The following is a 26640-nucleotide window of genomic DNA, read 5'->3' as shown; positions in this document are numbered from 1 at the left end:
ACAGGACGAAGGGAAAAGCAACAGAGCTTACATTTGTAGAAGGCGATGGAGGACAGCGGGAGCCCAAAAGCCACCTGCAGAGGATCCAGTCAGATTAAACCGCTGGCAGATCCCCTGTAGCCACAGGCAAGGGACTTGAACAGCATTATGATCAGACAGAGATTACTGTAAACCTGGCAATGGTGGATCCAACCATGGTATAATATGAGACTTGGTCAGTTGACCTCCCTCTTGACCCAACCTGAATTTGCTCTAGGCGTAAATATTTCTTGCTTGTCCTGTGACAGAAATTTCTTCTCTGGCTTTTCAAATATTGATGATCTTTTCTTACTCTCTATTTTAATCTTTATATTATTTTCTTGTCATTTTGTTTCTATTGTTTCTGTTGGATTTCCCGGTCTGTGAAGCACCGGCGTGGATACATGGAGATGAGAGCTGATGTGATGGTGTCTCGGGGATGGTGGGGAGGCTTGGGTGGGGTGGGGAGGGTCAGGGGATTTGGGGAGAAAACAATGAATGCTGGGTGCGGGGTGTAGCATTAGAACTGATTGTGATGTGTATAGAACTATTTTTAAAGCGATTTAACTATGGAAGTGTATGATATGTGAAGACTATATCCAGAAAACCACCACTAAACACACACACACACACACAGAGAGAGAGAGAGAGAGAGAGAGAGAGAGAGAGAGAGAGAGAGAGAGAGAGAGAATGACGGACCAGTGGCGACTATGGTTGAAGAAGAAAGAGTTGGTACTTAGGGGCATCGAGTCTGCCAGTGGTGGTGGAGGAATTTGGAAAAGGATGTCAGTAATGGTTGTGCAACACAGAGTATAATTAACGACACTGAATTTTACAAGTAGAAGTTGTGGGATTGGAGGATGTTTTGTTGTGTATACTTTTGCCACAATTAACAAATAGCAATTACATGAATAACAGGGAGAACAAAGAAGAAGAAAATGTTCTGGAATAGACTATGGTGATGGTTGTACAACTCTTCTTGAGATGACGGCATTATTGGGTTGTCTGACATGTGGCTGTAGTGACAAAAACAACAGTTTAAAAAACACCTTATTGCGATGACCACGCAAAACTCATGGACCTCACTCACAGACACGCTCACACGTGTGGCTTAAGAGGGAAGGAACAGGAACACTTTGGGATCCGGATCAGAATCAGGAAGCTCCTGGTGAGATCTGGAAGCTTCCCTGAGGTGGAGACCACGTCCCTCCCCTCTTTAGAGCTTCCAGCCAGAAGAGGTCTCTGCTGCTCCGGGACTTGGTAGCAGGCTTTCTCCCTGGCGGGGCTAGTTCGCTCTTGGTCTCCCGCCCCTCATGGCTGTCCAGTCCTCTTGCCCTCTGTCCGTCTGTCCGTCCGTCTCTCTGCAGCTCACTGGACCAGCTCATGGCCAATGCAGCCGCCTGCTCAGCTCTCAGACTGCTTTCCCAGTAGCAGTTCTGTTCTCACCGCGGGCTTTTTGGTCTCTTCCTTGTTTTTCTAAGAAACCCGCTGGGGGGTTGGTCCCTTTTGGAAGCAAACCTCTCGTCAATTTCAAGGCCTACCTTTCCCCTCGGTCCTATGCCCTACCTGACCAGTCCTCTCGCAGGACCACAAATTGCTCAATCCTATCGAATGATTCCATCCCTGCCTTTTCTGACTGGTGAACATCTCACTCGCCACCTCACAGAGGCCCGGTGGGGCAGGCTAGGCTGCCCCTGTGGGCTTCCCCGACTGTAGAAGGCCCGGCCTTTCTCTGGAGCGGTGGCTAGTCCCGGTAAATTGTGTGAACTAGATAGGGCAGACTGCGGCCCAACCGATTATTGTTGGCAAGTCCAAGTGTAAGAGAAACTCATGGTGCTGCCGGGAGAACTTACTTCCTTACACAGCTTCTTAGCAAGTGACTTGCAGCTGGAACCCCCCAAATGAAGGAGCAATCCACAGCAGAAGACCCAGGTTCTCCCAGTCGTCTAGCCAGCCCAGGAGAGTAAGCCAAGGGAAGCCCAGTGTGACTGGCAGGGAGCAAATGCCACCATCAAATGGCCTGGGCTGGAGAAATTTGAGACTCTAAGGCATTCTTAGTGTTACCGAGAACTTGAAAGTTTCTCTTTTTTTTTTAGACGAACTGATTTATTTGATGCCTTAAATTGGCCAACAAAATATATTCAACTGCATAAAAAGAATCACATTTTCATTCTACTGGAACGTAACACAGTAACAAACCGTGCAATGGATCTCAGAATGTAAGGCAAAAACTCCCTGCAGAAAAATGTCAGGCTTCTAACGTTGCAGAGTCCAGGGCTAAACGTGCCTCTTTAAATTCTTCAGCTTCTCCCAGGTCTTTGCCACTTTCTAGTAGCTGCAGAAGACCGGCAAATGCGGCTTCCAACCTGCGCTGGCGATCTGGGATCATCAGCCGGGACTCTTGCAAGTCTGCTTCTTCATGGCATAATTATCACCATCTTCAGCCTTCATTTTTTTCAATCTTTCCTTCTTGTTGTTTTGCCTCTTTTTTCATACATCACTTTTTCTTTGACCAATCGCTCACGACGCCGGTTTTGATCTTGATCTGCCTCACTCGAGGATCCGCGTGGTCCGTAGAGCGCTGCGGGAAGGCGGGGCGGGGAGCGGGGTCACCGTGGAGGGAGAGGAGGCGGTACCACCTGAAAGCTCTTGAGAAAGGAAACACACAATGACAAGAAAGAGTCATGTTCTGGAGAGAGAGCCGGCAGGGAGAGGTGTCCCAGTTGATCTTTAACTGCACATCAGCACTCTGATAGCAGTATCTGTGGGCATCTGTCATTGTAAAAGGAGCCTTCAAAGTTGAGAGGGTTGAAATCGATTCCTTCATGGGGGAGCTGATTTTAGAATAAGACCCTGAAGTAAAGAAAAATAGGATCGGGCAACCAGCAACCAACCGGGCACTTGAACATATATAAAGCCTGAGAGAGAAGATGTAGAGTAAAAATATGACCTTGAGTAGGTAGAAATAAATCTGTTTCATTATGAAAAATCTTCTTTAAAATTAGAGAAAGTTCATTGCATGGATATTTGAGGTGAGGGGTGGGGAGTAAACTGGTGTTGGAAGATTGGTAATCCCCTGAGTTTATGGAAACCTGGCTCTTCACAGATGTTCACTTCGAATTTCCAAACTATCAAGATACCAGCTGTAGAAGCTGCATGGATATCAGGCATGAATGCATCATGACTCTGGATGGGTTTGAACTGCCAACCTCTTGGTGAACCACTGAGTACTAAACCACGGTGCTACCAGGGCGACTTGGGTGATACCAGTGATGTTCACCGGTTGGGCCCTACTTTGTGCTACAAGTATTGGTTCATTTGATCCTCAGACAGGAGCCCACAGCTGTGGGAAGCATCAGCTTGCCAACTTTTCGGCTAATAATTAATAAGCTTCTTGACTCTCTGCCACCTCTCTTTCCTTATTAACTTTTATTGTGATTTGGGCGACAATTCATTGAGCGAATCAGTTTTCCATTCTCATTTCCATGTGTCATATTGATTACAATCCTCACGATAGAACAGCACTCCTCCCACCCCCTCATTTGTTCTTGGTTCCTCCTGTTCGTCTGTCTGTACTATGGTCTCCTGACTTCTAACCTTGCTCCCCGGGCCATGCTGCCCTGCAGATCTTGGGGAGGTGATTAGTCTAGAGAATGCATACTTCCCTGGTATTGTTGTTTGCCATTTAGGCCTCTTTTTTAAAAAACAAAACATTTTTTTAAAACTGTGAATTAGGCTTCTTTATTGTGTGAGTCACAGGGGTAAGTTCAACCCCCGGCTTGAAGGGTGACTTAAGGTTCTGGGCTTCCACCAATGTCAGCCCAGTCAGACTGGTGGATTTTATGATTTCGGGTTCTGTGCCCGTCTCTTCCCGCTGTACCCAGGACTTTCCACTGTGATCGGTTTCAGAGCAGCTGGCAGTGACAGCTGGGCTCCATGGAGTTCTTCTGATCCAAGGGCTGTGGAGGCCAAGGTTCCTGAACTCTTACATAGATCCCCTTACATCTTATAAAGAAAGAAAAAAATAACACAATGTTCCCTCTGGCAATGAAAACCTTTTGTCCGACAGCCCACAATCCAGGATAAAGTGTAGGAATCTGCTCCTGCAGGCCTGCCCTCCAGGACGGTTCCAGCCCCTCCCCACCCACTTTGGGAAATGCTGCTTAGTGTGTTGGACTATTGTTTCCATGTGTTTTCAATTCAAAGACCTGAAATAAACTGGAAGACGATACCTGGGACTTTCAGTGGTCTGATTTTGTTAGGTCTTTAAATTCCTCTTAAACTCTCAACAGAGGAGCCAGGCCAAATAGTAATTTGTGAGACCCCAGACTTCTCTGTACATAAGGAAGCCAAGGCTTTCTCAGTGCCTTCTCAGCCCAGGATAATCCCTTCCCTCTGTCTCCCCGCCACTCTCTTCTCTCTCAGCTCTAGAGGAAAGAGCTGTTTCTTCATCCTTTACTGGATCTCCTGTACCCGAGAGAGGGCCTGTGTCAGGCGCCAGGAAGACAAAACTCTTGCAGGTTTGATGGATGCAGTTACGGGTTTCCTCTGACAGATCACTGCAGAGCTGTTCTGAAAAGTGGCCCCAGGCTGACCCGACACTGGCTGCCCTCAGCAGAAGGGTAAGTGAAGTAATGTCGTTTCAGAGTCATAGGCACTTTTATGAACCCCAAAGTCAAAGTGTGAAGCCATTGTTCTGGTCACATCCTTCCTCGGGCTCTGTGTCCATCTCCAGAGCCCTTCCATTCACACCAGGGCAACCAGGGCAGCTTCAGCTCCCTTGAGGGATTCAATCGCTATACTGTTTCCAGCTTCCTTGAGTCTAGGGAACAGAGAGAAGTCACGAGGAGCAGGACCAGGGCTTCGAGAGTGGATAACATTCCCAAGGAAAGCCTCCCAGGAGAACCCAGGCGAGCCTCAGAGAACAAGCGGGTGTCCCCTGTGATGGAGAACATTCCCGGCCTTTCCCTCACCGGTGCAGTTTCCAATATTCGTACGCCTTCCTCATCATAAGCCACCTATCTGATGTCCTCTGGTAAAATCTACCACCACTGCCCCATTGGGCGTCCACAAAGATGACACTATAACCTGACGGCCTGCCTTGGGCTGGCCAGGCCCTGCAGAGCCCCTCAGCAGGCTGGGTGTGGACTGGATAAGGCACCCTGGGGAGACTGAGGCAAGCATTTTCCCAAGAGGATGTGGCAGCCTCCTGGGGGGTGCAGAGGCGCCCAGAAGTCCGCTTCGTCTGGAATACACCTGCGCCTGTCTGCACCAGAGCCCTCGCGACACCTACTGGACTCCCCGGTGGAACGCCAGCCTTCCCGGCCCCAAGCCACAGGCCCTGAGGGGGGTCCCCCTGCCCCCAAGTGGTGCTGGTCAACCCTGTGTCAATGAGCGTGGTAACAGTCTTCCCGAGCTGTGGCTGAACCACCCTCTCCAAGCCCTAAAGTAGAACCTGCGTGGGTGCAGCCTCCACTTGACTCAATGACAGCCTCCACTTGGACCTGTTTCAGCCGAAGGCGGAAGGCAGCGAAGAGCTATTTTTCATCACTCGAAGAAAGGTGAACTATCTGGAGCAAGATCTCACCACACGCTGGCTCAAGGGATGAGAAACCGACTGATAACCGTCAAAGCAACATCATGTCCAGGCTTCCTGGGAGCCGATGGGGTGGGGTGGGGTGGGGTGGAGTCAGGGACCGGGGAGCGCTTGTCCATGCCAGAATTGGTGCTCTCTGGGGCACAGAGGCCGCTCCTTCTGCCAGCACCTGAGGCCTGGCATGTTCTTCCCTCTGCCCCGAAAGCAGGCAGGGCCTCACGGTCTGAGCTACGTGCTGCTTTCCCAGTGCTCTTCCCATCTCTTCAGGGGGCTGTTCCGTCCTGGAAGGCAACCACGGGCCTGTTGTCAGCGAAGCAACCACACGCCTTTCCAGGGCTCGATTCGGCCTCCCAGAGGGCCTGCAGGACACAGGGAGATGCGCCGTGGGGTGACCGGTACAGAGCGACCTCCACAGCTTTCTCCCAGTGGATAGCCACCTTCCACTTCCTGTGTCACCAGAGGACTGAAAACCCCACCTGACTGGCCCGCAGCTCGGAGAGGCCAATCCCTCTCTTGTGTGATGGGCACTTTGCTCTAGACAGTTGGTTTCGGGACAGTCACCCCAAGGACAGCCTCCTCCGGGACCCTGGGTCCAGAGGTGGGGTGCTCAGGCTGGCCGGCCTCTGGTGGGGGCCGGGGAGCAGGAGGAGTCATGGGCGAGCTGGCTCGGGGGCACTGGGACCCTCCATGTTCTAAACCAGGTGGTTAGAACAAGCTTTCAGGGCTTTCAAGCCAGGCTTTTGTTTTATCCCAAACGGGGGCTACTATGGACTCCGGATTCATAAGGACAGCGGCCATTCTTCACCATCTGATGTCCAAGGTCTCCGGTTCCCTGCCGTCATTGGCTTTCTGCCTTCCCCAGCTCCTGTCTGTGGTGCGGTGGTAGCTTTTGTGTTGCTGGGATGTTGGCAGTTCCAGCACCAGCGCTTCAAATTGCAGCACGGTGGCCAGAACTTTCTCACGAGACAGACTAGGAAGAAAGGCCTGGTGATTGTTTCTGAGCAGTTTCCTAATGCAAGCCCCGTGGGCCACCACAGACCCACATGTCCTGCAGCGCTGATGAAGGCACTCAAGGTGCCCACTGGACCCAGCTCACAGACCTCCTGATGGTGGCCCAGGAGGGAGCCGCTCCTGGCTCGGGGGTGATCACCACGGGCCAGGGCAGGCCGTGTCCTGCCTGGGAAGCGGCTGGAAATGCAGGTGTGAACTGCAGGTTGCTGCTATCACTCAGTGAGCGCAGCTCTGAGAGCAGACTGATCCTTAAACTTTCCTTGAACATACCGTGCGGCAGACACTGAGCCTTCCTTTACAAACTTTCCCCACGTGACCTGCCAGCCACTTGGGGTGTGCGGGGTGATTGGAAAGAGGTGTGGTGCCCCCCACGAGCTTGTTCAACAGAGCCTGGAACATCGCCACAACTCAGCAGTTTGATGTGAGTAGTCATTTCCAGCGCCATCGAATCCCCACCGTCTCACGAGGAAAAGGTCAAGGGCCAGGACAGCTGTTAAAAGTCTTTGAAAGGTGAGTCTGTCAGCACTCACTCCGAAAAGCTCCCGCCCCTGGGGGACCGGCTAGAAGGCCCACGTTAGGTTTCTGAGACTAACTCTTTGCAGGGGCTGACAGTCTAACCTCTCTCCCACAGTGTGGCTGGTTTTAAACTGCTGACCTTGCAGTTAGCAGCCCGATGTGTAATCCACTAGGCTGCCAGGCGCTCCCATCAGTAAGGGGTGGCAATATTTTCAAATGGTTAATAATTGAATGTTAAAATTGTATGTGTGGATGACTTTTGCTTTTACTGCAGGTTAAGGTCTTTTAAAATCACAGGGGCAATTCGACCCTGTCCTATAGGGTCACCGAGAGTTGGAATCCACTGGATGGCAGTGAATTTGAGGTTTTCAGTTCGATTGGGGTGGGCCCCTGACTCCAAAGGGCACCCATCAGATTCTTCTGGGAAATACGGAGCGGAGAACCAGGATGAGGGTTAGTCAGCTGTGGCAAGCTGAGCAGCCATGTCGAATTGATGCCGTAGTGGGCTGTGGGCTAGACCAGGGTGCGCTGCAGCAGCTGGGGGTGGACAGCACGCTGCATAGATGTCAGCCCATAGAGGGCAGCACAGAGCAGCAGTGTGGACCCCTGCCTGTGGCCTTAGCCCCAGGGCCTGTCCCGAAGCCCGGAGCTTCCTGCCGAGGGCATCCTGCTTTGTGATGGAGAGAGCCTGGAGTAGGCTGGCTCTTAGAAAGGACTGGGAGATGGAGCAAGCGAGAGTGGACCGGCAGCAGGGGTCCGGCTCAACCTCTGCGTCACACAGAGAATGGTCTCTTTGCCTTATCAGAGTAGAGCCTCTGGACGCGTGCCCAGACCCACGTGCCTGTCGAGTGCCTGCCAGTCTGTCAGCCGTGGGGAGCCAGTGTCAAGCTCTGCAGGTGCAGAGCCTGGGGAGGACAAATGCAGCCCTCTTCCCGCTGAGGGTGGGCCAACCGGCTGCGCAGCGATGAACCCCAGCCTCATCGCCGCCACCTCCCACCTAATCCAAACACTTAGTGCTCCCAGTGGGTGCCACTCCCAGAGCAGCCCAGGGCTGAAGCACTGTTTTCCCTAGACGCAACTCTTTCTCCCAAGGAGTGGCTGGTGGGTTTGAACTGCCAACCTTATGGTTAGCAGTCCGCCGTTTCACACACGGCACTGCCCATTTATTACAAAGGTTTTCTTTTCTGCTTCCCGGCCTCTGCCCAACACCGTGCTTTGTCTCAGAACACTCTCCTCCCCAGATCCTCGGATGAGCAGCTGCCTCTCCCACGCAGCAGAAACTAGGATTAGAGACAGCGGGGAAGATGGAACCTGACATTCTCGGTTTTGTTCCTGGTTGGGCTGGACATACTTATGATGTCCCAGCCTTGGCCTCAAAACAAAAACACACACCACACAACACAACCAAGCCTCAAACTCACCGCCAGCCCGTGGATCCCACTCAGAGGAGTCCGGTGGTGTAGTGGCTACGCACTGGGTGGTCAGCAGTTCCAAACGACCCCTTGCCCCGGGAGAGAGATCAGGCTTTCTACACCCATAGGGAGGTAGAGTCCTGTAAGACCACAGGGGCCTTGGTCTACATTAAAAAAAAATTTTTTTTTCTTCCTTCACGAGGAAATCCATTTAGAAATACGGGTTTTAAAAAAGCTATTTAAATAACCCTGGCTGTCTTTTCTGGCCTTCCTCAGCTGCATCCGAGTCCAGCAGCACCTGTCAGTGCGCTTGGGAAAAGGTCCAGTGGCGGGTGCTCCCAGGGGCGCCCACTGCCGCTCTGCGGTTGGGATGAAGTCGTGCAAACGCGGTGGGCACCGACTCAGACCCAGAGCTGACCGGTTCAGGCTGCACTCGCCGGGGCTGTCCTGGCAGGTAACGTTTTAAGAGTTTTGCTTCATTTTCTGAGAATATAAAGCTTGGGGAGTAATCTGGGACATGAATCCCAAACTTGAAGGGGCACAGGCTCTGGCAATGTCTGCCCAACTGCTCTCAAGGTGCCGGGAGCCAAGTTCAAGGGAAGGGGCCACGGCCTGGGGACTGAGGGGCAAGGCCCCCCACAACAGCTGTGACCTATCTTGCTTTCTCTGCAGCGACCAGGGCGCAGCAAAGGGAAAGTCAATAAACGCCGGATGAGCTAGTCTCTCCGTTTTTCCTACATTTTGTTCCTAAAGAAAAGGTTCTTTTCCTAATGGCAAGACTTAGGTGTTTTCCGGCACTAAAACCTAATGGAGCAGAAATGAAGAATTTTGTGTTTCTTGGAGCAGCTTTATTTTACACCAGAAAGCAGTTTCTCTTGCCCCAAAGCCACTCCTGGGTCACCTTCAGCGGTGGCACTTTCAATCCTTGGAGCTGGACAGCGAATCAGGAAGCCTGCAGCAGGGCCATGGCTCTGAGTCAGGGCGCTGGCAAGGCATGCCTGATGTGCCCTGGATTTCCCGAACAGACAGATCTGTCTGCCAAGATTTGCAGCTAGACTGCCCCTTGGAAATCTCACCTACCTTTGGCGTGTACTGAGGAGGGCCCAGCCCCTGGAGGAGGGCCCAATGCTTAGGGAAGAGCCAGCAAAAGAGAGGAAGCCCCTTCATAGGGGGGGTGGTGGCAGGAATGGGGCGAGGGGGGGAGGCAGGGGGGGAAGGCACAGCGGCCCAACACTGAGCTCAATCAGGACCACTGAGGGCGGTGCAGGGCCAGGCAGGGTTTTGTTCCCTGTACCTAAGTCGGCTGTCAGAACTGACTCAAAGGCACAGATCAATAACAATAAACTAAATAACCCCTCTAAGGAATGTGCCCCTTTACAAGGCTGACCAAGTGCTAATATCTACCCACAAGCAAAGAGGAGAGGGCAGGGAAGGGCAGGGAAATGGGCAGGTGGGGCGGAAACGCTGAGGGTGCCCACACATATGGGGACTGTGGCCAAGGTCATGGAAGAGTGTGTACATTAATTGTTGAATGGGACTCTAATTCGCAGAGTAAGCTTTTACCTAAAAAAGAAATGTTTTTAAAGGCCGTCTCTCGTTAGCTCGATTTTCATGTGTGTAGTACTTGAAATGCCTTCAGTCACAAATGTGTGTTCACTATAGAAAATACACACAGACTTTCCCTGGTCTTGTCTCCCTCATGCTCTCCCCAAGGGGAGTTGGATATTTCTGAACCTCTTCCTGCCTGTGGATTCACATAGGAATAAGGGTTTGTTTTGTTTCGATCTAGATGGGGCCTGACGATTAACATGGTTTTGAAACCTGCTCTTTCTGTAAGGACCGGGCGTCCCTTCTCACCCATCACCTTCGTGCCCACTGCTGCCCCCATTGGACAGCGTGGCCGGGTGGTGGTTCCTTTCCCTAGTGGGTGCATTTGTGACCTAGCTTTTGTCCTATTGGATTTTTAGGTCAAGTGATAAACAGTAAAACTGACCTTTAAAAAGCACATTTTCGCACAGTCATGTCTCCACCACAATTTGGAGACGGCATGTTTCTAGGACCCCAAATCTCCCCCTTTCTAGTCGACCCTCTGGGCAAATACTGAGCCGGGTTCATGTCCAGAAGGCCACACCAACGCAATCGGTGTCCGGAAGGTCTACACGGGAAGTTGTAGCTTTGCCTTTTCATTGCCTGGTCAGCGCTGTCCTACAACGAAGCAGCGTTTAAGCCAGTCCCCAACTGAGGGGCAGCCAGGCCGTCCGTTTCTGGCAATTTTAACAGCAGCTATAAACCCGAGCACATGCTTTTGCGTGAAGGTGCATTTTCTTCTCTTGGGGGTAAAGGCCTAGGGGTGGGGTCACTGGGTTGTACCGGGCTAGCTAGGTTCCCTTTGGTAAGAAGCTACCAAACCGCTTCTTGATGCACCGCTATCATTTCACAGCCTGACCGGCATGGTGCGTGCATCCTGGCTGCTCTGCACGTTGGCAGCTCTAGGTAACATCCAGATTTCTAAATATTTAGTCATCCTAGCAGATGTCTATGAAGACACTGAACCTTTAGTTGGGAACCTGGACCGATGTACCTCATGGGCAGCCACCCACCCACCTGATGCTGAACAGGTTTCAGGACAGACAAGGAAGAAAGGCTTGATTTACTTTGGGAAAATCAACCAATAAAAACTCGTATGTATTATAACGGTTTGCACAGCACCTGATCCCGGGGTGGTGCAGGCCTGCCTCCTCTCCCTCTGAGCACACTGGGCGCCTAGGGATGCTGTGCTCACTGGCTACCCGCTAGGTGTTTGATGGATGAGGTGCATGTTTACCTTTTTGGCTTACTATTCCCCAAACTGGCTTAATTATTGAATTTTGAGAGCTCTTTAGAATGTGGACAGTGTTTTCCTGTTTCACAAATATTTCCTCCTCCATATGCCTTAGTTTGCCTTTCAGCATCATTGGTGAGATAATTGATCATCTCTGAAGATGGCTAAGAGCCATTTCGTGCCATAGTGAGGTCTCTGGAGGTCCACACTTAATATTTTTTAGATGTGAGGCTAAGTGACTACTCACTAACGTCCCCACTGTGTCCCCGGGGGCCACTGGCAGCCCGGAGGAGCTGGTCTAAGGACACTGCAGAGAACGATTCTGGCCACCTGGTGCCTTTCCCAAAGCCCTAGCTTCCCTGTTCAACCCCGCAGAGGCAACAGGGTCCCCACAACATGCCAGGGAGCTGACTGCATCCCTGTTCTGCCCGATGTCCTGAGCTCTTGTTCACGCCTCACGGAGGAAGGGCAGGCTGTGCCGGCCTCTGCCCGTTACAGCCCTCTGCAACTTCCATTTGCAAAAATGGCCAGTCCAGTGGATGACCAGTCATCGCTTGGTAAAAGGGTAAGAATCTGCCATTTCCATCCTAGGGCTTAGCTAGGTCTTCCAGTGCAGCTGGGAGTTCCTGAACCTCCGTTAATAAAGCTCATCACTTGCCTCCATTTAGCTCCTGGCTCCTTCCTACTATTAATCCAAACCATTGGGGCAAAGGAGTCAGGATCAAGACTTCGAGCCTGCTTGTGAAACAAGTGCGCTGGTTCTGCTGCTCTAGTTGGGCTGTTATCCGCGGTGTTCAGGGGTGACTCACAGGCTGTCACGGTTCTCACCCCCTTTGTGAAAGCTCCTGCTGCACTGGTCCTCAGTGAACCATCTATGTATAACTGCCTGAGCTGCTGCCCCGCCCCAAGCCACCTCTGACGGGTGGTGTGTTTGAGGCCACCGTTGCAGCTGTTTGTCAGCCTACCTCACTGAGGGCTTCCCTCGAGCCCTTTCAAGTTCAGTTCATATGCCTCCAAGAATCCTCCCTTGTCGGAACGCCTCCATCTGTAACACAGGAGGCAGCCAAGACTGATAGTGTGGTTTCCACCATGTGCTGGGAGGATTCTACTCGAAGGGCTTTGTGCATTTGACTCACGCTAGTTCCACAATCCCACAAGGAGAGCACTAATACCCATTTCCCAGATGAGGAAACTGAGGCACAGAAGGTAACTTGTTCTAGGTGACAGGCTGTGTCCAGCCAAGTGACAGATGTCCTCCTGAGCCTGGGTTTGCAGATTCGATAGGTGGCCCGCTGGGCGTCAGCTCTCACACCCGGGAAACATGGCTTTAAACACAGAGCAGACAAGCGCACCCTTCCTCCAATGAGAACCCCAACTTGAAGAAGACTTGAAACCAATCTCTAAACGCCCAAAGCACCCAGGCAGAATCCAGAAGCGACTTCCTTTCGGCTCGGCAAAGATGCCCTGCCTTTCAGTGCCCACCAGTTGGTGGGAAGTCAGAGCTGCTCTGTGGGACAAATCTGGCCGTCAGCCAGAAGTGCAGCTCCCTGCCTTGTCACACATGCCAGGGACGAGCTCGCCTTCTGGGGGTTTGTCCCAGGCGCGACTCCTGGATCTGCCCCACACTGTTTGACCTGGGCTGGTTCTTTAAAATCTCAGTGCCTCAGGCTCCCTCGGTATAAAAGTGGTAGCAAAACTCTCAGGGTTGCTGTGAGGAGTAAACGAATTCGCACCAATCAAATGCTTGACACAGTGCGTGGCGGGCAGCAAGTGTCACGGAATGAATGGAGGAATGAGTGAATGAGTGCGTGCTGGGTTTTTGTTGAGAGAAGTAAGAACCTCAACTGCAGTAAGGCTTAAATATCCTGGGCTTTGGCCCAGAAAACACTCCAATTCAGCACTGTACTCATGGCATCGAAGTATTTATAATACATCGACAGTGTGTGGGTTCACAATGGTTCTCAGGTACCGAATAAATCCTTTGGTCTTCATCGTGGGTAACTGAATTATAGTCAGTGAAACTTAAAAGGGAATTGCTGCATTTTGCTGCTTTACCCATGGAGAGGCACACAGAAGGTACGTGACAACCCTGAAGTAACGGGAACATTCGAAGTCACCACCTTCGGACCCTCAGCTCACTGCCATCAAGTCATGCGCTCCCAGCGACAGCCCCTCTGGGGCGCTTCACGGGCACAGAAAGGCCCTCGCTGTCTGCGTTCTCTATTCCCACTAGGCTGCACACCCTTCATCCCCACCCAGCACGCGTGCACCGCCGCAGCGCCCATGCTCAATCCACTTCTCAAATAAAGAGCGGACGGGTTTCGTAATCCCATCGGATCGAGGTTTTTAACTTGGCAAGAGTTTTTGGTGTACTTCCATAAAAAAGTACCAAACTCATGTCCTTGAGATTTCTAAACAAGTGGTAGTATTCTAAGAAGCCGTAGATTGTGCTAGCATTTATGCGGGGGCCCAAAGGGTTCATGGAACAATTCTGTTACCTTTTCACGAACCTTTTCAAGGCCCCTTGAACTTGTTTCCAGGGCCTTTCTCCACCCCATCATCTCCGCAGCACTCTCTCCCGCCCACCCCATGACTCTGGCAGCCCCCTCCCCAAGAACACATGGCCTTATCACGTAAGCAGAGCTCACTCTAGTCACACCTCTTATCTCAACAGTTGAAGGGCATTAGGGACGAACATTTTAGCAAAATGACCTTGGCGTTCTAAGTGGACGTCTGGTCCTCGTCCTATGGGAAGGGTGGTACGGGGGTGGGTGGGGTGGGTGTGTCTGGGTTCAAATTGGGTGCCAAAGACCAGCTCCTCCTCCTTCACTGCTTTGCTGGAGGTCAGCGCCATCTCCTGGTTTGGAGGTAGGCGTGAGGGGAGAGCGGGGGAGGTTTGGGGATGCACACTTTGCCCTGACACAGACTTCTTAGAAAGAGGGACCGGTGCTCACAATGGGATGTTGGGCGGAAGATGGATCTAGAAAATGGACGTGACCTGCCTCTCAGCACTGCTTCTGAGGATGACATGAGACCGCGCCATAGAGGCGTCTCCTTGTCCAGCACTGTGCGCACCCGGCGAGTGCTGCCGGGAACAAAACCAGTCTCGGTGTCATTTGCTCTCAACCGTAAAGGAGACGGCAACTCTGCTGGAATCCCAGAGAGCAGCTCACTTGGTACAATAGAGCCAAATCCATTTTCCCTTTGAAGACACATCACTTGAGGAGTTATCGTGGCAACGTGTAATTTCAAATCTTTCCAATCCCAGCAACTGCAACCTTATTATACCCCATCAGCTAAAACATCCGCCAGGAGTGCGTGTTCGCCAGTTTAACCATTCGTCTGCTAAGTCGGGTCTGCCTGGCCTCTTCTGAGCAGACCTGCTCCCTCAGGCCTCCTGGCTCCCCTCACAGCAGGGAGTCCGACTGTCAGGAGCATGCTTGTTAGAGCAAGAGAGCCAAGAAACACACAAAGGGAATAGACCAGAGGCGGCTACTCCCCGTGGCCGAAAGCTGCAGTCTAGCATCACATTTGAAAAAATTAACCAGGACTAACACCAAGACAAATGGCCTATCTTACTGAGTAGACTACATGTGTCTAAGAGACCCGAGAAGTAAGACCTAGTGCAAGGAGGTGGAAGGTAACTCAACCAAGCAGAAGAAGCTGAGTGACAGACAAACACAAACCCAGCCTCCAACGAGCCAGCTGTCCCAGCCCAGCACTCAAGCCACAGCCAATTGGGCTACCCTGGCAGGCACTGCCACCGCCACAATAAAAGGCAGGGGCAGAGGGGACACAGGCCTGTTTCTGGTCAGTAGCACCTATCGAAAAAGACAAGTGTTGAATAAGCTAATAAAATTAAGAAAAAAAAGACAGGCATTTTGGAAAGACCTAAGCTATGAACTAAACACATGACGGGTCTAGAATTTTCGATTTTATATTCCTTTCTCTCCTCCTCCTCTTCTCATCACACCGTTATCCTCGAGCCTCCAGTAAACAGGAACTGAAAGGTGATGGGGAAGTGCCAATACGTCACTGGGTGACGCAGTTAGGCACGGGCCTCGAACTTACCCAGAGGAGCCTCCCAAGAGCCTGATGCCCCACTTCTAAATCAGCAGCCACTGGGCAACTGATGGAGCACAGCTCTGCCGTGACACACAGGAGGGGAGGGCGAGCCTGCTCTGAGACACACCTGTCTAAACTGGAGGTGGCATAGAGCACAGGCTCGCCCTTCTGGTCAGAATGCCACCCTATGGGGCAGTGCACGAGGACCATTCCTCCCTGCAGAGTGTCTCCACCTCAGAGCTCCCGGGGAAGGGAGAGGGCGCAGCTTTTGAGAGTTTATAATCTGGCTGGGGGAGACATTATCTTGGCATCTTGGACAGGGATTTAACTTTTAATTATTTTAAAAAATAAATAAAATAAACACCAATTGATGATCATTTTTCTGATTTCTTGTACCAGGGTGAAAGAAGCTAGTGACGAAGACTGTGTTCTTACTACAAATGCTCACATTCATGTTCTCCTCTGAGTCGGCTAACTGGTCACCTGTAAATAACAAAGATATGTGTTTGATCACCGTAAGCAAAAAAGGACACGGCCTGGTGTTTTCATAAGTTCAGAGCTAGGGAGATCGGTTCTTTATTCCTTTCCACTCGAGCTGGCCATTTTTCCTCACAGGCCCTTCCTCCACGTCTGTTCTCGCAGCCCTCAGAGGACACAGCGAGGACAGGGTGTTTCCACGTAGAAGACAGCCCCTAATTTTACAGCTGAGGAGTTAATACTTCAAAAGAAACCCGTTCCTAACCCTCCAACCGCTATCCGCAGTACAAATAATCTGGCTTAATACAAGTCTATAAGTAAAACTGTTCTTCTCAAAAAACACTCTGGCAATTTGGTAAGAATTAATGTTTTTACAGAATCTGCCCAGAGAAGTTAGGGAAGCAGTCATTAACCCTGTTCCCAGGTAGAGGTCAACGTCTGCGCCTCACAGCTGACTCAGGAGCACCCGGAGCTGCCTCGTCTGCGCTCCGGGCAGGCTTCTCAATCGCTCTTCTCTTCCACTTGATAATGCCTGTATTCTGGCTTCAGCTCCCACGTGTTTTTGTGGGTTCCTTTTACATTCTGAACACCAATTTCTCGTAAGATTTCCTTCAGGTAGACCTAAAAGACAAAACAAATGACGAGTTGAGTGTACAAAGGCAGGAAAGACTAAGTAAAAGTGCCAAAGGATATCTGTAAGTGATAAAAAACTATGACCTGAAAGTGCAACAGGAGTTCTCTGTACAGATACGCAATAAACAGCCTCGTCATTTGACGCATCCGATGACTTGTTTCAGAGGGGCTAAAGTTTTACATGCTAACAACTTTATGGCTTAAAGTACAAAGTCTCCATGCAAACACTGGGTTTCACATCGATTGCAAGACAGCATGCAAGGCTTGGCCAAGTAGTGACTGGGGTCTTTAAGGCCAATCGTTTATCTCTGGAAGAAAGATGGTGTGGAAAATTCATAGATACAGGATAACCATTAGTCCCCAAGGCCGCCAATGACCTACCCAACCATCAGCGTCCACAACCTTAGCATCAGAAGAACTAGGTGGTGCCCTGAAAAGGACCATGTCAGAAGCCCTGGAGGGAGCGAGAGAAATTCGAAACAAAGCTCAAAATCCTGAGACCAAGTTCATGGCCAGACAGACACTGATGGGGCCATGGCACGATGGCCCTTAACCTTCAGGTCTGGAAGTGAGTTCACCCCAGTGGTAGCATCATTGACTATTCATGAGCAAAAGGGCCGCCTTTACCCAGTAACAAAGCCCAGAGGGTCAGGAAAGAACGGCAAAGGAAGCAACAAGCAGAGGGGACGCAGAGGGGACAGCAATTGATGAGCTGACATAAAATGTGTATGAATTACGGAACGCAAACCTGGCGATCTGCTCTGTAAATCATCACTCAATAGTAAAAAAATGAATGGCACCAGGGTTTGGTTCACAATTGGAGCAGGTTTTCCGATTCTAGGCGCAGACCATGTTGGTACGGACGGAATTGTGTTCCCCTAAAATGTGTGTGCTGTGAGTCCCTATGGACGAGAAGTCCTGGTGACACAATGGGCAAGCACTTGGCCATTAGCAGTCTGAAGTCACAGGGGCCCCACTGGAGCCAAGACCTGGCAATCCGAAGGGGCAGTTCTCTGTGGTGCAGGGCCACTCACGGTTGGAACTGACCTGAGAACACACAACACAAGCTCTGAATGCAATCCTAGTGGGAAAAGGTTCCCTTGTTATGCTGATGAGGCCCTCTGAGTGGGGTGTGTGTGCCCACACGGCCCAGACACAGAAGTGAGGACACACAGATGGGGGAAGAGAGATGCCAGGCCACTTGAAGATCCCCAAGAATGAGAAGCTGAAGGGATGAGAACCTTCTCCCTGCAGGGCCAAGACAGAGAAGGCCCTTCGCGCCTCTAGGCAGCACCTGGAATGTAGACTCCAGCCTCTGATGTGAGCAAACACACATCTGCTGTTGCTGAAGCTAAAGCCGTCTCCCGCCGCACAAAGAAGCTAAGACATATTTTAAAAAGACAAATTGTTTTGGGGAAGACATACATAAATGCAGAACCCAAGCAAAACCCTGGCATCTAGTCAGGTCCATGATATTTCCTGTGGAGGTTGCTTTGAGTTGGACTCCACTGGATGGCAGTGAGTTGTTTGGTTTGGGAAAGAGCAACGTGAAGATATGTGCTGGCCACGGCTGTAATGAGGAAGAAATGCTAACAAGGTGAGCTAAGGAGCATGGGGATGACTGCTCTTCTGGGCGTGGCTCTTCCAAAGGAAAGACAGGAGAGAGGCAGGGCCAGAGCTCGATCGCAGTATCAACAGACATTCACCAAATGATCACTATATTCAGAGAAGCAATGTCTCCATAACACAAAGCCCTACCATCTTTGCCTGCCGATGTGCTCAGCCAACAAGCATTCCACCAGAAGCAGACTCATACAAGTAACAGGCCCTGTGAGTCAGAATGGACGAGATGGCAATGAGTTTTAGAATACAATCAAAAGTCTTCCTTTCTTGGAGAGGAGAGCGAATTATTGATTTCCTGGGGCAGAACAAATTAATTCAAAATTTCAATTCAAAGACGGGTGCATAAGCAAATGTGGCAAAGAAAGCTGATGGTGCCCGGCTATCAAAAGAGATAGTGTCTGGGGTCTTAAAGGCTTGAAGATAAAGAAGCCGCCATTTAGCTCAGAAGCAACAAAGACCACATGGAAGAAGCACACCAGCCTGTGCGATCACGAGGTGTCGAAGGGATCAGGTATAAGACATCATCAGAACAAAAAATCTTACCATAGTGAATGAGGGGGAGAGTGTGGAGTGGAGACCCAAAGCCCATTTGTCGGCCACTGGAGATCCCCTTGCAGAAGGGTCTAGGGGAGGAGATGAGTCAGTCAGGGTGCGATGTAGCACCGATGAAGAATACAGCTTTCCTCCAGTTCCTAAATGCTTCCTGCCCTCCCCCACCCCCGCCAACTATCATGACCCGAATTCCGAATTCTACCTTGCAAGTCTGGATAGAGCAGAGGATGTACACTGGTGCAGATGAGGATGTGCTGAGGATGAGCTGGAGGCACAGGGAATCTAGGGTGGATGATACCTTCAGGACCAGGGGTGTGAGTGGTGATACTGGGAGGGTGGAGGGAGAATGGGTTGGAAAGGGGGAACCGATTACAAGGATCTACATGTGACCTCCTCCCTGGGGGACAGACAAAAGAAAAGGGGGTGAAGGGAGACGTCGGACAGGGCAAGATGTCGGATATGACAAAATAATAATTTATAAATTATCAAGGGCTCACGAGGGAGGGGGCAGAGAGGGGGGAAAAAGAGGACCTGATGCAAAGGGCTTAAGTGGAGAGCAAATGCTTTGAAAATGATGAGGGCAATGAATGTACAGATGTCCTTTACACAATTGATGTATGTGTGGATTGTGATAAGAGTTGTATGAGCCCCTAATAAAATGTTTTAAAAAAGAAGAGAAGTCCTGTTCGGGGCTTTCCCCAGTTTTCAGACTGTGGGAACCAGATGTACTACATATTATCTGTGGTAAGAACGTTCTGATGAGTGATGCTAAGAGGGTGAAGGAAGCTAGAAGGTTTCCAATCAGGGGGGCAGCATTGGCACTGCCCCCTAACAACATTCATAAACTGCCACACATATTCTACAGGATTCTTTTAAATTACAATTTGGTTATTTACTAGAAAGTATGGTTCTATTCTGATAAGCAGAGACTTGAATACATAACAAACAAAAGCTTAGCTGCATTACATTTCACAGTTGAAGTAGAACGAGGCAAAAGACAGCCAGGGAATTTGAGTTCAAACTCTGCTCACTACTTAGAAGGTGCCGCACGTATGTGCCTACTGCCCCGCCCTCAGCTGCACCCTCTATAGGACAAAGGGGCATTCTGCATCTGGAGCTCAAGGAGTCCTGGACCTTGTCCCTGTGTGCGCCTTGCATGAACTGTGCCGTGCACACCGTGTGATTTTTTCCTACTGAAATTTCATAAACTTTAAGTGGATATGATTTTTTTACATTTAGTAAAATTACAAAAATAATTATGAAGCTCTTGTGAAAAAAATAATAGTAATTTATAAATTATCAAGGGTTCATGGGGGAGGGAGGGGGGAAAATGAGGAGCTGATACCAAGGGCTCAAGTATAAAGAAAACGTTCTGAGAATGATGATGGCAACACATGTACAAATGTGCTTGACACAATAGATGGATGTATGGATTGTGATAAGAGTTGTGCAGGTTCCCAATAAAATGATTAAAAAAACCCCAAAAAAACCCAGTTCTTGTGCAGGAGTCCCGGTGGTATCCGGCTGTGATGTGCACAGTTGGCAGCTGGAAACCACAGGAGAGAGACGGGCCTTCCTACTTCAGAACTGCCGCAGACTGCAGAGGAGGCCTGCCGAACACACGCCTCACCTTAGCCACAGGGAGTGAAAACTTCTGGGGCCGGGCCCAGGAATGTGCCTTTTCAACGATGCCCACACATCCCTGCTCTCAGATCCCAGGACTGTCCAGGCCGTGGAGCACCGCTCAGCACTCTGGGCCGTATACTGGGGAGTGCCCGCCTCGCCAGCACACTCACACCAGCCTACACTGGCACGGCACTCCGTATGGGAGCGTTCAGACCATCTCTGAAGTATGTGTCATGTGAAATGTTTATGGTGTCCTTTCCCTTAGAAGCAGGTTCTCACCTCGGAGCCCAGTGGCTGAGCAACCATCCCCAGACTGACTGTCGGGCTTCCTGGGGGCTAAGCGCGGTGTCTTGGTTCCAGTCTCAGCAGCTAAGCCCAGCAGGTGGCAGCAGTGATTCACCGCAGCCCTAGTCTCACAGGGGCCACCAGCTTCCCACACCTTCTGCAGCTGGCACCGCCACCATCTGCTACTTCAAGTTACTTTTAAAACCCAGGACGCTCCTTCCAACTACATGAGATTCACACAGGGGAAAAAATAGGTGGGCACCAAGGATTTTCAGTGCCAGGGCCCAGAGCGGCATCTTTGCACATAGCACTTCATGGACACAGCACACAGCCCTTGCCAGCAGCCCATGGAGCCCAGTGTGCCGTTTATAATGGAGATGCAGAAAACAGGAAGCCCAAATAGGGTCCAACCCAACCCAGTGCCAGCGAGCTGATGAAAGTGTCCAAACTCAGTTGCTTGCATGTGTGTCCATCGCCATTGTGGTAATATAGGACACACAGCAATGGGGGGGGCACCCCGCAAAAAAGAAATGAGCATCAGTAAAATTGTATGGATTACCAGCCCCTTCTCCCCTAATCACAACTAAGAATGGCATGAGGTGTCTCAATTTGTGAGGTAACAAGATGGATTTAGGGTCACCCTGTCTAGCCATGGTAGAGAGTTATTGGGAGGTCTGGAGGGTGGGGAGAGGGGTGGGACAGGGTGAAAATGCCCTTGGATTTTCTATGTTCCATACGACAACCTTAGATGAAGGACATCCGCTCTGCGGTATGGGGCAGCACACGGCCCGCGGAGAAGCAGCAGCGAAGGCAGGGGAGAACAGACTGGAAAAGGAGCACAGGGGAGAAGACAGGCAGAAGCAGTGAGCACACACCCCTCCCCTGCTGGAAATGTCCCACGCTTTCCCTCTGGCCAAGGGGTGAGCCTCACAGGGATCCACTCAGGTCTGTTTCCCTCCGGCCTCATCTTTGCAAACACTCTAAGCATGCCTGCTGTCTCTATGCCTGCATGCTTCTAGTTCTTTCCATACGCTCCTTCCCATTCCTCAAACCAGACCTTGGCCTTTACGGGTAGACTTTCTCACAGTGTTGCCTGACCTGTCCCTACCTCTTAGATTTCACACGACACATACTTCAAAGATAGGGAGAGAGATCCCATATTATAATTCCTTAACTTACAAGTCCATCTCTCCCAGGAAACCATTTGCTTCCAAGAGACAGAGAGATACTTAATCACATTTGTAATCCCAGAATGATTACAGTGCCTGCCTGGCATATCATACTTAGGCTGAGTGAATAGGATATTGTTAAGAGTGGACAAGGGGCAACTAAACAGCAAAAAAGGACAAAGAACCAATCGTAACACAGGCAAAGGACTTGAAACAGAAATCTGCTACAGATATGGAAATAGGTAATAAGTATATAAAAGATACTTGACATTCTCAACCAATTCTCAAAGTCAAAACACCAAACTCACTGCCACCAAGTCAATTCTAACTCCTAGGGACTGCATAAGACAGAGCACAACTGCCCTTTTCAAATCTGTATGCACGTAGACATCCTTATCACTGTCCCGGGTAGCAGCTGGTGGGCTCAAACCACCGATCTTGCGGTTAACAGCTCAAGGTATCACTTCATCTACACTAAACACCCACTGCCATCAAGTTGATTTCAATTTATAGCAACCAAATCTTTATAGGAGCAGGCAGCCCCATTTTTCTCCCATAGAAACTTAATTTTGGTCCCATGGAGCGGTAAGTGGATTTGAACACTGACCTTGAGATTAGCAGCCCCAAACTCATCCCAGTAAGCCATCAGGGCTCTGCCTTATCCACTAGGATGGCTATTATAGAAAAACAAAAATAAGTGTTGGTGAGAATGAGAAATTAGAATCCTTGTTCCTAGCTGATGCGAATGAGAAATTGTGCTGTTGCCGCGGAAAATGATTTGGCAGAAAACAATCTGGCAAGTCCTTACACAGTTAAAAGGGGTAGCTACCGTACGGCTTAGCAATTCCACGCTTGGCTATGTACCTCAAAAACCTGACTGCGACAAGCCTCAGACAGATACCTGTATACTGAGGCTAACTGAAGCGGCATTCACAATAGGGAAAGGGGAAACAACTCGTGTCCATGCACAGATGAACGGGCAAGCAGAATCCAGTGCGTTTCCCCACGTGTAGAGGCTTCAAAACTTCATGGAAAATGGAATGAAAGGATAATGGAATTTCCCCACAAACTCCGTGATTGCCCTCTGTACCCTGAACCATTAGTTGGCAATGAAAAAGAATGAAGTGGTGATACATATGCTACGCCGGGAGGAACCACAAACCACTATGCTAACCAAAGGAAGCCAGACACAAAAGGCCACCTCTTTTAATTCCACTTCCCCAGGAACTTCTAAAGCCTTGTATTGTCTGACCTCACTTAGATGAAATATCTAGCACAGATGAAAGCACAGAGCAGAGAGCAGGACTTTCTGGAGGGGTTGATGATAAAGTGGTGGAAAGCAGTACATGGTGACTGACAGCTGCACAACACGGTGAGTGGAATAAATGCCGGGGGCTTAAGCCTGTGGCAGTGTTTACAGCAGTAATTTGAAGCTATATATTTTTACTACATGTACACACCAGACAAAGAGCTAAGAGGATCAGTGGAGGGCGGGAGGCCAGAGCAAACTCATGGTTCACGGGGATATATGACATTTATTCTACTTCTTTCTACTGTTGGAACGCAGGCAAGCTCTGTTTAGCTTGTAGGGCAATGCCCCAGTTTGAAACACAAAATTTTACTGACTAAATTACAACACCTGAATTTGAATGATGATTACTAAAATGTGGCTGGAGACAAGGCCAGTTGAGGGGGAACCTTATCTTAGGTTCTAACGAGAATGAAGATTGCTAATCTTGTTTTCCATTTTAAATTATTCATGCACATAAATATTTTTTGTAGCACGTACTGTGTGCCAGGCACAGGTTAAAAGAAAGAAAGCAGCCGTTTGCTCTCAGAGTTCAGAGTTTGAGATTAGAGTGGGGAGGAGGCACGAAGGCACCCAGAGCAGACGTCAGGTAATGAAGAGCTATGGGCCAGTGTTCCAGGAACACAGAGAAGCAGCATCTAACCCAGGCTGAGTCAGGACGTTAGACGCTTGGAAGATGAATATTTCACTATTAGAACTGAACATAATTCTATACAGAGCAGGACAAATTAGTTCTTTTTTTAAATATTGAGAGATTTTTCCAATTAATTTTTTTGCTTGGCTGCCTGTATTTTAAACAAAGCACCCTAGATCTGATGAGGTCACCTTTATGTCACGTAGGATTGAAGCTATTTCTTATTTCTTATTACAGTTCATGTGCAGTGGGGCAGCACAAAATTTGAGATAATAAGCCAGCAAGTCTCCACCAAAGGGATGTGTGGGGGAGTATTTACAGCAAGTCTGAATGCAGAAGAAAAAGGGATGTAACATTACAGTTTCCCTGGAAGGAAAAACATAGAGCAGACTGGCTCAAAATAGGTCAAATGATTAGGAAACTGTTATTTGTGGGTCCAGACAGGAATTCACAGATCAGCATCCTGGCTTTCCCCACGACAGGGCCAAACTGATGCAGGCTCTCAAAGCACAGTGGTCTCCTTTTCCCTCTCACTCCTCCCCCTGACATTTCTCATAGGCCTCCTTTCCTCCACTGCTCTGCCAAGCCGAGAACTCAGCTGCGGAGCACCACGGCATGTCGGCGAAAAGCACCACGCTCACAACCAGTCAGCACATCAGGGTCCCACACACCTGTGCCACAGTGCTCAGCTACCAGATACGAAGGCTTGCGGTGAGTTCCACAGCCTGACGAGGATGCTAGTCAGTATCTATTTAAGATCTCTATTAAAGACGGTCCCAACGAACCGACCGACCCTTGGTCACGAAAGAGAAAGGCATCCCATGCTTTTTTAGAGGAGTTCCAGGGAAAAGACAAGCATTACGAATTCTGCGACAGTGTTAAACTCTTGCTACGTTTTATGTGATTTTGGTGCAACCACCTGTGACTCCCTTGATGCAAGGCCAACAGAACAAGGTCAGCACAACTGATGAAGGCGGGATGGCAGAAGTGTTTTATTACGGTAATGCTGGAAGCGTCCCTGCAAGAGGCCATTTCCATATTTTCTTCCTCCTTTCTTCTAGCTTTATCTCTGCCCTGCTACATACCACTACCATTTTCTCTCCAGGGATCCACTGATTGCATCTCTTCCTCGTTCATCTCCAAATTAAAAAAAAAATCAAACCACAATCTCAACCCAGTACTTTTTTACCACTTGATCTAAACTCAGAACAAACAGGTTAGTTTCAGCCAAGAACTACCTGACACCAGCAATGCCCTCCCTCACTCCAGTCCTTCTGAATGCCGGCAACTCCTTGCTCATGTACTGCTGCAACTAGCTTCTGAATTACCTCCAGTCAACCTTTACTTATACAAGACATTAACGATACTGTTTGCTAAGTGGAACACCTTTCTTAGGAACAGGAACAAATCTGAATCTCTTCCAGTTGGTTGGGCAGGTAGTTGTCTTCCCAAATTTTTGACGTAAGAAGAGTAAGCACTCCCAGGACGTCATCTCTCTTGAGACACCTCAATTAGTACTCTGCCAAATTCCTGCATCTTTGTTTGCATCAATGCTCATAAACAACAGCTTGGATTTCTTCCTTCAATACCACTGGTTTTTGATCATATGCTTACGCCTGTACTGGACAGAAACTGAGAATTTCTTTTTGGTGCAGTGGTGACTTTATTTTCCTCATTAAAAAAATTCCATTGGGATCTCTTATAGATATAACATTCTATTGTTCAATCACATCAAGCATCATTGTACAAATGATACGACAAGCAGTTTAAAAACATTTTATTTCTTCTTGAACAACTTGATATCAGTTTCCCTTTATCCACGCCCCCTCCCCAGCAAGCTTCATTTATTTACTTTGTTACTTTTGCAGTATCTTACACCACCCACTATATCCATTCATATACAATTCTGTTGTTTGCTCCCCTTGAGTGGAGTTATACAGTCATCAGTGCTATCAGATCTCCCCTCACCCCCTCTTTGCCGGCCCTCAGGGAACCATTACTCCTGTTACTGTTTCTGAAGGGTGTTCTAGCTTGGCTTTCATGTACTGAATGATCTTAATTATACAAATGAATACATGCAAGTCTAACATGAGGTAAACAATGAAGTAAAACAAAAATAATTAAAAAAAAAGATAGAAACCACAATAGTAAGAACAGGAAATATTAAAGAACTAGAGATACTAATGTGTTTCATCAATGCTCTACTGCAACCTAGATTCATCTCCCCCACCTTCTTTTGATATTTACTGCACCTTCTTTTGATATTTACTGTTCAATGCTCAACTCAACCTCACGGAGTCCATTCTGACTTACGTTGACCCTATAAAACCCTCTAATATTGCTACTCGAGGCTTGAATTTTTCCTCAGTTCTTTTAGTTTGAGCAATGGCACGTGTGTTCTTTCTTTTTCTTCTTCTGGACTTTCTAATTCGTGGGCGTTTGCACATCTGAAAATAATTTACTTTGTATCTTTGAGCTGCCATTTCTAACTTTCTGTTCAACTCTTTTCTCATCATTCCTTCCATTCACTTTGGCGACTCTGTTTTAACGCAAGTTTCTTTCATACTTTCTTCTGAGATTCATTTTGGCCTTTTCTTTTGAAGGATCTTTAGCTTCCTTTGTGTATGGTGTCCTTGAGGCCATTCCACAACCTGTCTGGTGTTTGGTTATTAAGATTTATTGTGTCAGTGCAGGAACTGCGCCCGATCTGACCTCATCACACTCAGGAGAAACACTAAGGGCGTGCAACAGAACACCAAGGGGAACAGAGCAATGAAGCCCCCAGAGAATACCAAAAATAAACTCTGGGGCTAGGGTGTGGTACCCCATCAGATTCAACTGGAAAAACACTCCTAAAGGTAATAAACACACAGACCTTGAACTATTTACAGGC

General features: G+C 49.3%; 1 protein-coding gene and 1 pseudogene across 1 annotated transcript in view; both read right to left on the bottom strand.

The window, feature by feature from the left end:
• Window positions 1–2266: 2266 nt before the first annotated feature.
• On the bottom strand, window positions 2267–5026 carry LOC142460923 (tubulin-specific chaperone A pseudogene; annotated as a pseudogene).
• An 11202-nt stretch (window positions 5027–16228) lies between these two features.
• The window catches only part of GTF2F2 (general transcription factor IIF subunit 2), a 195387-nt gene continuing 184975 nt past the window's right edge, over window positions 16229–26640 (bottom strand). The window contains exon 8 of the mRNA XM_075563048.1: window positions 16229–16537. Coding sequence (XP_075419163.1) covers window positions 16418–16537 — 120 coding nt within the window. The 3' untranslated portion in view covers window positions 16229–16417. The remainder of the gene's footprint in view (window positions 16538–26640) is intronic.

The sequence above is a fragment of the Tenrec ecaudatus genome, chromosome 11, assembly GCF_050624435.1.
Source record: "Tenrec ecaudatus isolate mTenEca1 chromosome 11, mTenEca1.hap1, whole genome shotgun sequence".
NCBI classification, from domain to species: Eukaryota; Metazoa; Chordata; class Mammalia; order Afrosoricida; family Tenrecidae; genus Tenrec; species Tenrec ecaudatus.
Note: the sequence above shows the minus strand (reverse complement) of the source record. Positions and strands in the feature narration are given on the sequence as shown.